The sequence below is a fragment of the Drosophila virilis genome, chromosome 2 (assembly GCF_030788295.1).
Source record: "Drosophila virilis strain 15010-1051.87 chromosome 2, Dvir_AGI_RSII-ME, whole genome shotgun sequence".
Lineage (NCBI taxonomy): Eukaryota > Metazoa > Arthropoda > Insecta > Diptera > Drosophilidae > Drosophila > Drosophila virilis.
Window position 1 is genome coordinate 5,207,816 of NC_091544.1, and position 17,625 is coordinate 5,225,440.

Below are 17,625 nucleotides of genomic sequence, written 5' to 3' on the forward strand. Positions count from 1 at the left end.
GCTGGCTGTTGCGAGGACGGGAAATAAGGCAAACAAATAAGCGCACGCATTAGTGTCCAGCTAAGTAATCCCATAGCAGAGCCAAAGGCGGACCGGCGGTCAAAGACTGGGGCGTGTGCAAAAAGGGCTAGACAAAACGACCAAGGAGGGCAACCGGACGCCAACATCATCAACACCAACAGCAACAACAGCAAAGACAACTACAACAGCAGCACTTCGATATGGCTGCTCATCAGCAATATACCCGTCGGCGAGTGGCACGTTGCCATTTTAGCTTAACGAGATTTGCGGCCAATGGGCGAACGCAACAAATGGACACAAGCTGCTGGCTACACCCATGAGCCCATGAGCGCTTTCTACCGCCCATCAAGTTCGGGGCTCATGACATCGACTAGAGTGTCTGTCTGGCTGCTGTCATTGGAATGTTCTATCAAATTTCGGTTAAATTACAGAATAAATAGACTTTTATCATCATAATTTGTGCACAGCCTTGTTATCCTTTTTCTTGTGTGGCCAGAGCATATGTATCCTTGCTGATCAGTAAACGAGCCACCAAGCACGTGCCCTGTATAAGCCAGTACACAGACAACAAACCAGCCATGTCAAATATTAAGTATACGCACTATGTTATGTGCCCCAGACATTTGTCAATTGTGGGCGAACAAGGTGGCTAGCCCAACAAGAGTTCCCCGGGGCAGGCTGTTTAATTGGCATGCCAAGACAAGTAAATAATTATCATATCAGTTACAACAACAGCAGACAGTCGCAAACACTCAGTTGACTTAAAATTAGACAGCTAAATATCGAATTCCCTTCACTGCACTCACACAAAGTGGAGTATATTTCATTAGATAAAAGCTGCTTAAGGGCAATATCCATGTTACAAAAAGAATTTTATGAATAGGTAGAATAATTACAGAGTAATTTATAATCAGAATGGAACCCAAGCCCAAGAATTTAACTAATAAAACAGGAAATCAACATCGACTAAATTAATGAATTTTGACTGCACAAATCCAAATGATGTAAAAACATTGAAAATTAAATTAAGGCTAATTTCATTTGATTCATTTACCTTTAGTTTAATGTCTAATATTTAGGTAATATGTACCTATTTGCATTTGAATAACCTAAACCCTGGCTTTTTCCACTTGTCAGACTCTACTGCTATGCCCAGAAACATGTCAAGTCTATAAAGGCGGTAACACGACCCGGCGAGGTGGCCGAGAAGCAACGGTACAAGAGCATACGCCGGCCCAAGAATCAGCCAAAGAAGTTCAAGGTGCGCAACTTGCATCACAGCTCGCCGTACCACGTATCCGATCACAAGGCAGCGGTCACAGTGGGCGTCATAATGGGCGTATTCCTCATATGTTGGGTGCCATTCTTCTGTGTCAACATTACGGCTGCCTTTTGCAAGACGTGCATCGGCGGCCAGACATTCAAGATACTTACCTGGTTGGGCTACTCGAACTCCGCTTTCAATCCGATCATCTACTCAATTTTCAACAAGGAATTCCGGGATGCGTTCAAGCGCATACTGACAATGCGTAATCCGTGGTGCTGCGCCCAGGACGTGGGCAATATACATCCACGCAATAGCGACCGCTTCATCACGGACTATGCCGCCAAGAATGTGGTGGTCATGAACTCGGGCCGCTCCAGCGCCGAGCTGGAGCAGGTATCTGCAATTTGACCAAAACGCTGCTGCAATGCAACCAGTTGGCTCTTGTGCAGCTGCTGCTGCACCGACAGTGGCCTCAATGTGGATGATGATGATGATGGCGCATTGACCAACCGTTACGTTCCATGAGATTCGGTCGCGGCGGCCACAACAACCATCGTGGAGACCGTGGAGGCCGCACAAATGGAAACGGAGCTGGTCTAAAATTGGTCAGAAATTGGGTTCCTACACGCATCAATAAATGCGTAGCAATCCCAGCCCAAAGCACGATTAACTAATCCCAAAGCAAGTGAAAAACCTGTAAGTATTATCAGCGCATCCTAGAATCCTAAGCAATCTACTAACCGCTATTTCTAAGAGTGTTTATACTTAACCGTAGCCATAAGTTATATCTTCATAACTGTATGAAACTACTTACTAACTAACAACCGAGTCGTGATTAGGTCTAAGATCCCCACACCAAAGAGCTTCTGAATAGTTAAACTGTTAAGTTTTTGTTACGATTTAGCCATGCTATGGCAGCTATCAGTAAATGTTATAAACAGTATAACACAATTTGAATGTGGCCAACGCTCGAACGGATTAAGTGTTCCTTTGACCCCTTGACAAGGTACAGCAGCTAAGTCAAATAATGACACACGTTAAATATATATTTCTAAAAACGGACAATACACACTCACACTCACACTCTCCACACACACGGTTTGACATAGTTCCCATTCACAAGTGGCAACAAAACGTAGCATACAACTCAGCGCTCACTGGCAAGGGCCATATACGGGTGGCAAACAAAGCTTTAGATTTGAATTATTGATGGGAATTTATGTGGCATTGAGCAGCGTTGAACATTAGATGTGGCACAAAACTGCCAACTGCAGTCATAAATCAGTCAAAAAATTATAACGATTTACGAGCATTATAAGTATAATGTTTAAATCCCTCCGCAATACACAATGCAATGTTTACCGTTTAGCTTATTCTGGTATCGAGTTTCTCAATCGGATTTATATTTATGCAAATTTATCGCGTTTATTTGTGCATAGATTTATTTCTGTTACAGAAATTTTAATAAAAGTTCCACATAAGAGTTTTGATTGACGATAACTGCAATCATCACATTTATAAAATCAAATGCTGTTATTGGCAGTTCCGATTTGAAGTAATTCATTGATTTGTTTTATAATGAGGAAAAAAAGAAATATGATGGCAAATAAAAAAAAAACATTCCAGCGTGCACTGCATGGCTGAAACAAAACATTTTCATCGATAGTTTTGCGGCAGAAAAATATTTAATTATATTGAATAATTACGAAGCACACTTCAACGTCATTTTGAAATTTTAATTAGTATTCAACTGTGATTGGCAGACGCGAAATTTGAGCACAATAGGAAAGCCAAGTTGCTGAAGAGGTCGTTAGAAAGGTTAACCAAAGCGTTGGGCTCTGATTACCGAATGATTTAATGAGCCCCACCTGAAGCGCCATAATGTGAATTCGCATTGTTGACGGCGATAACACCTTGGCTGCTCCACTCGCTCCCCTACTGTCTGTCTGACAGCCAGAAGATAATGAACATGTGGCCCCCGCTCAGTCCTTGCCCGACAGCTGAAGTGAAACAAATGTAAACAGTTTGCTTTTCATGCCAAACAACACCAACTGCTCTCAGCCCTTAGTCATATAATGAAAAATTACGCTGCTAGAGCTCAACATTTCTACTTCTTTGCTTTGCCTTCGGTTGAGGCTTCAGATACATTTTCACTTAAGTATTTGTGTATGCTGAAATCCCTTGCGGCATCCTTCAACCGCCTCTTTTGCGCAACTCAACTCTTTGCTCTGTTAATTATGTGTAGTCCCTGACAATCCGCTCAAATATTCGCAATCAAGCTTATGTCTTCTTTTTATACCCAATAGCATTTAAATTGGCCCAGACGGGTATAAAGCAGTTCAAATGTATTTAGAGGAATATTCCGTACTTTTCCAAAAAATCACAAAGAACTGCTAAAAGTCAAAAAATTGGTGTAACTTGGTTCCATATTGTTTTTCTTTATGAATGATGTTCAATTATTTCTTAATACAAATTCCAGTATCTCTGTAATGGTAACTTCCTTTACGCTTTCTTAAGTGATATATAAACCACAGGGTATCCTCTCGGCAAGCTGTTATTGCTTCTTATTATTTTTGTTTTGTTTAATATTTGTTTTGGCAGTTTATTAAAAGCAGCTGCTGTCGTCATTTTAATTACAATATACTTATTTATACTGGCTCGTACAGCAAAGGAATTCACTCATTCATTTAGCCACGCCCACCGCCTTTGTGTGTATGGTAAGGCTTGCCAAAGCTTTTTGGCTCATTTCCTTTTAACATCTGGCACGCAATCAATTCCACTTTTGTTTGCGCCGTACATGTTGATCGCACGTGCCAACTTTTCCGGCATCGAAGTTGGGAGCTGTGGCTGTAACTCAGGGAAAGGCTTGAATTGCGCTGCGCGACTACTGTGCCCAGCACGCACCGCGGTAGCGGCAGGAGTTGCGATGGAGACACCATTGTCAATGCTATTGCCGCTGCGATTGGCATTGACTTTGGTGTTTGTAGCCCGCCCAAATGGCAAATGGCATGATAAATATTCTAAGCAAAAACGCCACGCGCCTGTAATATGTGGTTATATTTAGAGGCCGCATTGCTGTGCTCATTTCTGGTTACACAATTCTGTACAAGGTTGCATTGCGTCCACACCTCGCACCCTTGGAAGTGCCGCGTACGGGCTTTCACTCGCCTTTTGTCTTTGCCAAACTCTTTATAGATGTATTTGCTATGGGGGGCGTAAGAGCATGTCAACCATCTTTAGGGTATCTTGCTCCTTATTCTGCCTCTTTTTCCACTTTTTCCATTTTTTTATTTCTTATTTTTTGGCTGCTTGAACTCCAATCTCTTCAATTTGTTTGAAGATTCGCATTTGCTTACTTTCCTGCAACGTTGAACCTTTCTACTTGGCATTGCATTTCGCTTGGAGCGCTCTTTGCTTTTGGCTTTTTAGGCGTCATTGATTTTGGGCATTGATTTTTTGCGACTCTTAATTGAAATATTTATCGTTTTTTTTTTGTTTGGAAACGATTGGCCAGGAAGTTGGCCAATTTGAGTGTGCGTGTTCTGTAATTATGTCAGCGAGCTCCATGCTACTGTGTACATGCATATATTTGTACTTACTTCGCTACGTGCCGTGCATGATAACAATCGAATGGGTCCCTGGATGCCTGGCTTGGTAGACCTCAATCAGCGCAGCGTTGCGCAAAACAAACTAAAGATGCCCGTTCATTAGCATATTTGGCGAACAAAGAATCGGTCGTGCTTTAACAGTCTGTCGACAGACGCTGCTTGATGGCCCACTAGCTGCATTGCGCATACGCACCGTTGCACATGCTGTTGCTTAAACAAACAGATTTCTTGTAATTGCTTTCGCAATTCAATTATTTGCCACAAAGACTCAAAGTAAGCCTCGGCAAAAGAGAAAAAATATATACACAACCATCAGTGTCAACAGCCAGAGCAAACAATTAAAATTTCAATGCAAATACAAATACAATTCAATTACTGCGCCTGTTCGATTTACAAAAAATAAATAAATAAAATAACACAAATGAATGTTAAATAAACATTTACCTGCAATTAAAGCAACATTTAAAAAAATGGCTCTCGCATTAAAAGCTTTACACAATTGAAAAGTCCTTTAATTGAATTCGAGAATCAAGAGTGTCATAAATAATATAAGTTTAAAAGTCCTAAGGATTCAATTAATATTTTTTTAAATTTTTAACTTGAATATTAAGCGTTAAAAGTCGTCACATAATTAAATCATTTTTGACACATTTTATCCATACGATTTACATTCCATTCGATGCAATAAGACTTGGTCCTTGTCACTGAGAACTTCTATTTAATAGCTGGCTAACATTAAATTTTGAATTTTAAATTCAGCCTAATAATCTGAAAAGCTAACAAGGTAGCAGCCCTTTGAAAAATCCTTTAGATACATATATGCTTTGAGACCTTTCAATGTTTGTATACAATTTATTTATATTTACACTACGGGACGCTTTTCGTGCGCTTTGAGCAAAACTACAAATCAAATAATGTGAGTGCACAGAGTTCAAAATGTCAGGCGATAAATGTCAACGTTTCGCATAAATTGCATGTCGATTGCGAAGGAGCCAACGAACTTGGCCATCAGGCTTACGCGCGCAAAGCACACTGATTGATTGATTGATGGATGGATGGATGAATGAATGGCTGACGTTGCCACGAGCTGACTGGCAGTTACATTTGAAACATTTTTTTCGGGAGTTTTTAAGTGGTTGCCACGCTGCACAGATTGACATTTCATTTGCAAAGTGAACGACGAACTGAACAAACTGAACTGAGAACCTTGCAGCTGCCACTAACCCTTCCTATGGTTGGCTGGTTGCTCCCATCCACTGCGAAAACGTAAGTCGAACCCACCGCGCAACAGTTGTCAACAGTGGGCAATAACTCACGCAAAATGTCGTCCTGAGCTCTAGTTGGGTTTTAGTGAAACTTTAGTGGCACGCAGACCCATGCGAAACGCTCTCCACTCATAATACCCGAATAATACCCGCCACACCCTCTGGGCGTTGAATATATTTTGGTGTTTTTATGACTTTGCGCCTTAAAGTGTTTATTTCGTTTTACGACTTTCTACAAATTTTCCTTGGCGCGTGTCATTCGGCTGCCTACTTTCAGCAAAAGCGCTGGTCGCTCGTATTACGTTTACGTAGACGTAACGTGCACTTCTACGTATACGTAGCTCAAAACGTTTTATTGCCAGCGTTGTGGGGCGTGCTAATTTATACATTCGCTTGGGGTTTCCGTTTAATGCCCTGGGTCACGACCCAATGCTTCATAAAAACACGCTTTTAATCACAATTTTTGCTTATGCGCCTGGATTTCGGCAAAGCGTTTGATGGATGTCAAAAATTTTGCATACACGGGCTAACTAGATAAAGATGGTGTACAGCTGGCTGCCCCGACCTACACCTTGACCTTGTGGACGGCATTTTGTGGCCAAGTGCAGGGGCAGCTGCCCCGCTGACCTAGCAATGCAGCGACTTTGACTTTTAACAAGGGCAACTCTGCGTATGCGCAATTTTTGGCATTTGGCAAAAACTTAAAGCGCTTCAAGCTGGCCCAGCGAATTTTCAGCTGCCACATAAAGTTTCCTACTGTATGTGTCTTTTTTACCATTTGTGGCAGTGCCCAAGTTTGTGACGGCAAAAGTTTCCCGAGCTGCAACAATAACAGTGCAGTAAAGTTTTGACAACAACTCGCTGCCACCCACCACACCGCAGCTCAGTCGGCTTAGTCACATTCAGCCACCTGGCTAACGGGCCACGCCCTGCTTTAGCTATTGTGTGGGAAACAAAATGCTCATAGCCTCCGCCTATGGCCAAAAGTTTTCAACGCTACTGCGAATTTTCATAATGCACATTTGGACTGGATTCACGATGCTTTAGTCTCGATTCTCGGCTCTCGGATCTCGCCTCTCCGTGCTGTTTGCTATTGCCATTTTGTGTTTGGCTTATGCCATTTCAATTATGGCAATTTAATTGAAAAACAAATTCAATTTTCAAGCCGACTTTTGGTGGAAAGTTTTAGTTGCTTTTGGGTCGCTTCGCTCCAACTGGCTGACTGATGAATGGCACGAAACTTTTGCTGAACGGCTTCAAATCAAAAATGTACTGCAAAAGCGACAAGAGAGGCATACAATTGTTCTGAGCGGTCACAGAGTATATTTAAAGCCAAGTGGACTGAACTTTTGGTTCTTCATCTTCTGCTCCTCTTTGATTGCAACTCGCACACAAAATAACAATGATTAATTAATCCTTCATTTGGATACACCACCTCTCATTCCATTCTCTGCTTACTGTCACGGCTTACTTAACTTAAACTGCACTCAATCGATTTACAAGTACACGAAAGAGACTTGCATGACATGCATTTTAATTAAAAAGCCGTGATAAGAACAGAGATAGGGACTCCTGAGTATTTCTCTGCACGTACCCACTGCTTGCCATTTCATTTTCCATTGGCTACCGATACTTTTATATATATACATATGACAATTTATGTATGTATATATAGACCTCTGTTAAGGCAGAGTTTCGCCTCAACATGCAGGAACACATAGCTTGCAATTTTAAACCCAAATTGAATTACCGCGTCATCGTAGCCGTCCGCCCATCGAAGCCACATTTCTCTGCAGCGCGCCTTTCATACCCTGCACTCTGTGAAACATAAAAATTTATACTAGCGGCGAAGTAGATGTACAAAATAGTATGATTGAGAACATTCCAAGATGGTACACTTCATCGATCGTGACATTGAGTTAAGCCGCAGGAATTACTTTAGTGAATATGGGAATTTAAATACTCGTTTTACTTTTTATGCAGTGTCTTCTAGTCAGTCAGCCCTATTTAGTTTCTTAGTTTTTGCAGCAACCTTGTGTCTCTGTTGGTTATCGTGTCTTGTGTAAAAGTTGTCGTAAAGCATATTTTATGACCTGCAACTAAAGTTATGCGCTAATGAAAAAGCGGTATAGTTGGTGTGTTGTCTTTTAACATATTTACAGTTCAAACTGATTTAAAAAAGCTTTTATTTATTTCAACTTTTCATGTTTTCAGGCAGACTATTTAAAAAATCTGAAATTATAGAAGAAACTTTTAAGTTTAAATGTCAGTCCTCAGCCAAAGACACAAAATTTGCTACTTTTTAGTAGTAGCACTCAGACAAATGTCCAAAACTTTTAAGCCCTGGCAAAACATAGCCATAAGTTTCAAAGTATTAAAGACCTATGCCAAAAAGTTTTGCATATTCAATAAAATTGAAACTTTTTTCAACTTTCGATTCTAAATACAAAACAGTCTTCCAAATATAAAACATTTAAATTTATGTGAATGAAATGTTTGCTGTATATGCTCTAATATTTATGAACAAACAACAAACCACTTTTTATGAATTAATTATAAATAAAATTCATACCGTTCAAATGAACACATTTTATTATTCATAAGCAGCAATTATTATAATGACTCATCAATTTGAATAAATTCCAATAATTATTATTATAATTGTTGCTGTTTAATTCACAATTTCCAAATAATTTTCACAGCCAATTAGCTCGCTTTTATTGTGCGTGCCAAAAAGGCAAATTATATTTGACAGTTTGCCAAAATGTCATGATACCCCGCCAGATTGTGTTTATGCTCAGTTTATATTAGAGTTTCATTAATTGATAAATATTTTCATTAGCCTTCCTACCATTTGCTCTTGCTCATATATATGTATAATAATAACAGTCGTCAGCTGCAACAATCCCCACCATAAAACCATCGAGCATTTATTATCTTAATGCAATATAAGTAAACAATTTAACGATGGACTTCTATTTTTGTTCACATAGTAATATTTGAATTCCAAACAAATGCGAAACGGACCATAAATAAACGAGAGTGGCCACAGCCACAGTCTAACGCCAAAGCCCAGCAGCTCGTGGGTATGGGCATGCCCCTGACAGGCAACTGGACGAGGGTAAGAGCATGAGTGTAGGCCAGGCTGTGGGCCAACAATGCAGGCGTGAACGTAAATTTCAGGCTTGAGTGAGCCCCAACTCAACTTCTGGCTTCGCAATTCCGGTTGCATGCCGTCGTCCGGGCTTTGTAATTGCTAAAAGTGCCAAAGTTTATTATTAAATAATGTTGTTCGAATAAAACTGTTGAAGAAAAATCAATTTCGGGCAGCAGGCTAACGGGTTGTGTCCAACCTGTGTGTGCTTGTGTCGTGCGAATGAACCCAACTAATCAAATTATGTTTATTTTTACAAAATTTCACCAGTCCAAAATTCGAATCAGCTAAGCTACAAACCGAAAGCCAAATCCAAACCCAGACCCAAACCAAAGACCGTTGTTGGGCAACGCAAATTACCGAAAATTCGATGCTGGTAATCGAATATTTTTGTCAATCTACAGCCCCAAGTCGAAATTCTAGCCTTTGGGCTGGCTTGCTGGCCGAGCTGTAAATAGCCCACGTTCCCCAAAAAATCGATCGCTTCTTTGTATATACACATATATCTGCAGCAAGCGTATTTCTATATTCTATATTTCAATTTAGTATTTGCAACCAAAATAGCATGGCGCTTGCAGCAGCGTCAACGACACCAACCAAAACACTGGCCCTCAGCAATTTTCAATAGGAAAACTAAACAAGCCATTCAGTTCAGTTAGACAGAGCCGGATAGATATCGCGTGATAGAGAGGCATGTAGCTACTGGGCTTTCTTTATAGAATTACTTCTGGCGCAATAAGTTTTCCAGCCGAACGAGCCGTTGATGGAGTCGCTCTGCTGCTCTGGTGGCGGTGCTGGTGCTGGTCCAAAGTGTCTGGTATTGTTCCCAGGAGTTTGTGCAACCCTTTGGCCATGCGTCAGTCTGAATGGATGATATCCATTCATTGATTTGCCTTCGCCATGGCCAACTAGCTCGGAACAACGTGCGGCACGAGGCACAGTCAACCATTTGCCCAGCTATTAAAAGCGCCTGTAAGTCACGTTGTTGTTGATGTTGATGTTGTTGATATTGTTGCTGCTCCTCCGCTTAGCTGTTTAGTGGCTAAGTGGCCATGTGATTGACCACTCGACAGCCGTGCCGTACGCCCCACAAGACAGCAAGGTGCGGCTGGACCGCATGTTGCGTCTTGTGCAACGATGTCGACATTGATGTTGATGTTGATAGTGATGTCTTGACCGTGGCACTGCTAATAAATTACAAACGCCTGCGGCCCGAGAAGCAGACCTCGGCTGGCCATCGCCTGGAAGTCTGTCGGCGGATGATTAATTACACATAATTGTAATTTATACGCGCCGTCAAGTTCGCGCTCAATGGGAAGTCCTTCGGCGCTGTTCGCGCTGCATTTCCATTGAAGTTTTATTGAAATGTAAAACGCTCGCAGTGCTCCTTTATTATTTTGGCTAATTGTCTATTAAGCCGCAAAGATCTTTAAAATGCCTCATAATGTTCCCAGCGTTTGTTGGCTTCTGGTTAGACCAACATCCAGGGCATGTCCTGCAAATTGACGCGCCTATAATTGTTTCGTGCCTCCATGCTGGCTGCTGGTCAGCTAAGCAATGGCAACACCCTGACATTGTCTGTCTGTCTGTCTCTCTCTCTGTATGGGTGCGTGTGTCTTTTGTTTGACATAAATCATGAAACTCTTGTCTGTCTGTTTCGTCGTTGCCATTTCTTTCCTGTTGCTTCTGCGGCAACAATCATTAATCAAGTCGGCTAATAGCAGCAATGCTTCAAGTAGCTTATTTTGCTTGACCTTTGCCAAGACGAGGCATTAACTTTTAATTTGCCCATTGGCTATCAGGCATCGCAAAATTTGATTGGCCGACTCTAAGTGGTGCTTAATAAATACCATATTATTTTCAAGTGCCAAATAATTATTACTTAGCTTTGGCAGGTCTCGCAGCTCCCAAGTATTTATTTGGTATTTCCGAACCAATTTAAGTAAAATTAAAATCAAATGAAGCAAAGCTAATTTAATGACATTCTCTGACAAATTAATTGTCCGTAAATTTCATTTTCACCCCACAAAGCATTTACTATTACTTGCATTAACCAATTTGTAATAGCAAACTTAAGAGAACTTTGTTTTATTGCTCTTGATTTGATTTCTTTTGGCCAGCAATAAACTAATCAATAAACGTCATTAAAAAGTTTCCGATTCGCTTTTACTTGCACTTTTCCAACCAGAGTTTTCCACTTGAAATTAAATAAATTATATCATACCAGCATTCAATTCAAAGTAAAAGCGTGAAGAAGATTTATCCTTGGTGAACAGAAGTAACTTTGACGCAGCATGGTACATATAATAATCAGAACTTGTAGAAGTATTTAGCGAGAAGATCAAAGCGAAATAGAAATAAAAAGATGTTCACATATATTTGTTTTCTTCGAGTTTCTAAAGTAGCTCTTGTCTGATATAAGGTGTAAATTCTTTCTCTGCTTTTCGATTCAAACAAACGAAATAAATGATTTTATATTCATTAATATTAATTAAAAGACACAAATGAATATAGTTAGGAAACAACGTTAACTCTTGGAGATTTCATAGCAGATCCGTATAAGCTCGTTTCTAATTGGAGGACCTTTTATACTTTGCAAACCCTTTGAGGCGTGGAATGAATGAAGTGGAAAGAAACTTAAACTGTTCTGCATTCTACGTAAAAAGCCAAATAAAATACAACAGATCCAGTTGCACTGCCGTGCTTTAATTCAGAATAAGACATAAAAAAGTTTACGAATTTAGCTGAGACTATTATGCTGATTTTGCCATGACTTCTGGCTTCTGGCTTGATGACCTGCGCCGGCAATGAGCTGGTGAAAATGATTTGGCTTAAAAATTTCGCACTACTTTTCATTTTAACGATGGCATGCAATGAGAAAGGAAAAAGGATTTTTGAAATGTTTGCTTTTGCGCCTCTCCAAACCGGGCGATTTCACCTCTATTTTCCTTTCCTTTTGTGTGTTTAATATATGCGATGCACTTTTTTCTGCGCTGTTATTGTTTGTGTTGCTGCTGCAATTGTTGCAGTAAAAAACTGAAATCGGGGCAACGCAAACAATGCCGTCTGGACTGCCTGCCACACCTTGGTGTCGGTCCACCCACTTTGAGCACTTTTGCATTCAGTCTACGTACATAAATTAATACCGCCGTTTTTTTTTCCATCTTTTCTTTTTTTTTTAATTTGTTCTATATTGTCCTCCCAAACAATCAGTTGGCTGTTAAGTTTTTATTTGAATAGCGTATGCTATATGCCCGTTAATGACAAATACCTTTTACACTCAAACTATATCCTTTAACGGACTTTGTTCTTAATTGTTGCAGTAATAAAATACCACAAAAGGCGTTCATAGATTTGCATCAAAATGTTAAATGGGTATAAATATATAAACGCAAATGCTGCAAACTGTGGATTTAAAGAAGCAAATATTTGTATGTCGAAAATTGCTTTTGTTTTTAATGAAAATATTAAAGACAACATTATTGCGATCAAGGTTAACAGCATTTATAGATTTATATATAACAACCTGCCTGCCAAAAAAGTTGTTCATAGCCATGAATAATCTATGAGACCTGGTGGCCTTTTATAGATTCGGCAGTTAAGGCAACAATATATATACTTGACGTGGTCGTAGATGCCCATTTTGTAAATATTTTATAAACATTTAACAACATTTAAATGTGTGTAGATAACAAAATGATGCGACCTTTACGAGATTTTTAGATACAATCAAAATTCAATGCTTTCCATTTGTATACACTGAACCCATTGAAAATTCATATATAAAGGCGTTGTGCATGTGTATGTAATAGGGACAAGGATGTTTTTCTGACGATATAAAGTACGCAGCCAAGTCGACTTAGCCAGAACTCAGTTCTTCAAACTTGAAATAAATATTCTATAATTGCAAACACAGAACAAGATTTTCAAAATTTTAAAAGCCAATTAACAAATTTGTGTATGTAGGTTTTCATAATGCGCACACAGACTAAGAACGTTTCTTTCTTTGGAAAATTAAAAAAACATGTTGGTCATATATTTAAGTCCTCAAAATTTCTAGAGAATCTTAGTATAAGCCCAAAAGCTTTTCATGGATGCACTTATGGCCTTTGCGTATTTATGAATTAAAAAAAAATTTAGAATTTGTATCAACTCTTAGTCGGTAACTTCCGACCATAACACTTTAACAGGATTTTTCGAATTTTGTCGAGTAAGTAGGAACTCACTTTCCAAAAGCAGTTGGCTTGCCTTCATTGCAAAACGGCACTCGCCTATTTACCCGAATGCAGTCATTGGGTCTTGCTCTCTTAATTACGCTAATAGAGAATGCGTTAGTTGACTAAAGTTTTCGTTGACATTAAATAATTTTCCTGTCTTTAAATTTAATACTTGGCCAAAAATAGATGATTATCTGCATAAAGTCAAGGCTTTCTCATTTCCCATTAAATACTGTACAAGTTTTCAACTGAATTAAATGCAATTTCAGAACTGCTTCTGCCAGCAAAAGTGTCAAGCTATCACATTGAAAAGAGTTTGTTTTACGAGCTGATGCTGATGCTGATGCTGCCAGTGGGCCAGTTGTTGGGTCAAATGCGGCAAAAACATTGGCCAACAACGATTGGCACGTTTGTGCATGCAGTTGGAAGCATGCGCCTGCATTGAAAGATAACATAAAATTGTCAAATGTCAAAATTGTTGAAAATTCTCTAGATGTCAATGTTATATTAACATTTGCAACAGCAGCGGGCATGGATGTTGAGGCAGCATCACATCTGGAGCGCAATAGTTTAATGGCCATACAATTGGCACAGAAGTTGACATATTCTATACGGAACGTCTCAGTGTGGCATAAAAGTGTTTTCATACCCTGAATCCATTGAAAATGGTTAAAAAGAATATCATGTTTTTGTGCAAATGTATATACCAGGAAGAAATAAGCATCAGCCATCCCATAACGTAAATATATTTTAGATTGGGGCAACGAGTTGAGTCGCTTTGTCTGTAAGTTTTAGTGACTATTGATTTGAAATATATAGTATTCGATGTCAGACGTTTTTTTTTCTACGATATCTTTATTGCTATTATTATTGGAACACTTATTCATATTCGTCCCAAAAATGGAAAATATTAATTTTAAAAGAGCTTGCGATGTGGTATATAGATACTTTTTTGCGCCATTTTGCATATTTTATTAAGTTCAGACTATAAACAGGAAGCTATATTTGTTGTAAAAACGTGTTGTCGCTGAGTTCAGGGTCTCTCCTAGTCGGATACTGTTGCCTAAATACTTTTGTTTTTATCTTTGCCCCCAATACGAACGAAACACCAAAGTATTTAATGATATCCCCCAGAGCTGAGCTGCATTTTGCGAAATATTCGCATTACTCGCAAGCAGACCGGTTTTGATAGACAGACAGGCTGGCAGGCAGAGAGACGCACACACTCACAGACAGTCAGAAGGCAGACGAATAGATATTGCAATGTTGCGTTTTTATAGAAAAAAAGAAAAAAAAAATGCATGACTCCGGGTTCAGCCGGTGCCGAGCTCTAGAAAATGCACAAGGCAACCGTCTGTGCCATTAGTGCAAATGTCAATAAGAATGCCGGATGCGGAAATGACAATGCGGTATAGTGTCGGCTCACGTTTGTCAGCACCAGCGGACACACACACATTTACACAGACACATTCCACTGAACATGCAGTCTAAAGGGTCTAAAGGGATGCCTCTTCGACATTGTGAAACATATCAGAAAACTCATACATTTTATTTAAAATGCGTATCGTGCTAGTTTGGTAGCATTGGCAACATATCTTTAACACCAAGACACATCCTAAACACTCAAATCATTTTATGAAATATACGTGTACCTTTCTTTAAGATTTAGTACCTTAAACAAGTTTCACTCTATTTAAAAAAAAATATATAGCTAATTGTAAATAGAAACTTTAAATGCTTAGGCGAAAAGTTAAGCCCAGTAATTTGGCTAGAAAACCAAAGAGAATATCTTAAAAAAATAAAAAAATGCAATTCAATATGTATAGCAACAGCAGATAAATTCTAATTATGAATATATGATGTAATATGATATTCACTTAAGCCGTTTGCAGAACATATTTGCAAAAAGTAGCTAACTACTAACAACTATCTAGAAGCTAAATAAATGTGTGTTTCGTTACAATCAATGTATATGTATGTATGTATAATACTCAGCCTAGACATAAAAACAAACGCGTCAAATAAAAGCTCTTTTGTACCTCTTGCTCCCCACTTTCGAATTTATTGAAGAACCCTACAACTACAAGCGCTAAGTAAAACTTATACAAATATTTAACTAAGCAGTAACAACTATACTATAATATACTATATGGAATAAAAGAAAACGTCTGACAACAGAAAAGAATTTTAATGCTTAAACCAATGCACAGGCTAATCATAAGTAACAACTATGCTAAAAGCATTTATATTGTAGACATACCACAAGAAAAACTAGTTATAATAATTTTAATTAAATACAAATTAATTGATTGATATGCAAAATCATAATAAAATCTTAAATGAATACTCATATATATGTTTATATAAGTATATGGTGATTTAATCAGAAATTGTAGTTAATTGTTACTGTCTAATATAACATTTATGTAAATGTGTACGTTCGATCATTGTATGCATATATTGGCATATAGATATAATCGGAAAAATACATAGTACTCCGTGCAACAAGCACACTGGAATAGGTTTAGCAGTTAAAGTGTCGTACTTGTATGTTTGTGTATATGTCTAGACGCAGAACACTTACGCTACCCGCATGCTATCAACTAGGTTTATTGGATCACCCCCCTACTGGCATATGCCATAACTGTTCTCTTCCTTGAATTGATTATGTTATGTTGATAATTATCAATTGTACATTTCAAACTATTTGTTAAGTTAAAGACAAACTGAGAATTACTTAAATAAATACTGAATATATTAAGAAGCAAACTAATCGCTTAGTTTAATTACAATTGTCTCTGTCAATTGAAACTTGATGGTGAGTATATTATCACGACGATTGATAACCATTAAGATTATCAATATATATTTTATTCAATTGTAATAAGAACTTCTTTTACTACATCTCAATTTTCGAATAGAATCTGATATATAATTTTTTTTGCATTATCTGCTGACTGATGCCACTTAAGCCTTTTAGTAGGCGAGAATCTCTTGACTTCTACTGTAAGGGTTCTATATATACAGCTTCAAAGCTAAAAAAGGGCAATAAAAAAAGACTGGAATTTTGTCTTTCATTGCATTGTACGTCTCGTGGCAACTAGGTAAGTATTTTTTTCTAAGGCACTCTGCTGTGCCTTACATCAATTTACTTTGTATTTGTGTGTTGATGCTATTGCCAAATTAAGTTTATAAGCTAGCGTCATGTCAGTGTCTTTAGTGTAAACGTGTTGGCACATACATTTTATGTGATAGCTGACTTAGCGTGCTTCCCACCTGTTTTATCTTGTGTAGGTGCCAAAAAAATGCGACTTCCTTCAAAAATGTTTGAGGGAATTCAATGTCTAATAGAAAGGGGCACATTGTATAAAAAAACACAAAATATACAACAGATTTCTATGGGTTCTATGGAGACGAGAAAAACCACAATACACATACGCACACATATGCAAAGCTTTGACGGACAGAAGTTTAATTTCCGCTTTTTTGCAGCCGCCATTATGAAGTCGAAAGTAACGAAATTATACTCATATTTGCTATTGAAAGTATGTTTGCAATTCATATATAATTTTTCCATCTTTTATATTCATTATATTTCCAAAAGGTAAGACTTCAACAATGTCAACCCGATCTGTACATAAATACACATATTCACTTTTCAATATTTGGTTGCCTTTAAGTATTGTCTGCCTTATAATGCATGAATGCCAAAAAGCCCCATAAAAGCGAAAAACAGGATGTTTTCTTTAAAACCATAATGGACTGCGTCTACATACATACTTATTATATACATGCCTGGCTTTTTGGGCATATGGCAACAGCAAATAAAAATAAAAAATAGATGAACTTATTTCGTTTTATGTGCTCATCGCACAGTGGGAACATTTTTCGAAGAACTTTAAACTGAAAGCTCAAAATTGCATGCAAAACTTGAACAGTTTCAGCAATAAATTGTTTTTGTTGGTGTAGCAATGCTTTTTACTAGCCCAAATATAAGAACTAATAAGGATGTTCATACTCTTCATAAGCCTGCACTGTAATTTTGTAGTAAAGACTCAAAAAATATTTCTTTGCAAAATTGCAAATAATGTAC

At 38.4% G+C, this 17,625-nt stretch overlaps 1 protein-coding gene across 3 annotated transcripts in view; it reads left to right on the plus strand.

The window, feature by feature from the left end:
* Dop1R1 (Dopamine 1-like receptor 1) overlaps positions 1-8,687 on the plus strand; it is a 34,716-nt gene extending 26,029 nt beyond the window's left edge. For all 3 annotated transcript variants that reach the window (XM_002054742.4, XM_032439074.2, XM_070207034.1), the window contains one exon: positions 1,159-8,687. In XM_002054742.4, coding sequence (XP_002054778.3) covers positions 1,159-1,696 — 538 coding nt within the window. In that variant the 3' untranslated portion in view covers positions 1,697-8,687. The remainder of the gene's footprint in view (positions 1-1,158) is intronic.
* The last annotated feature ends 8,938 nt before the right edge of the window (positions 8,688-17,625 follow it).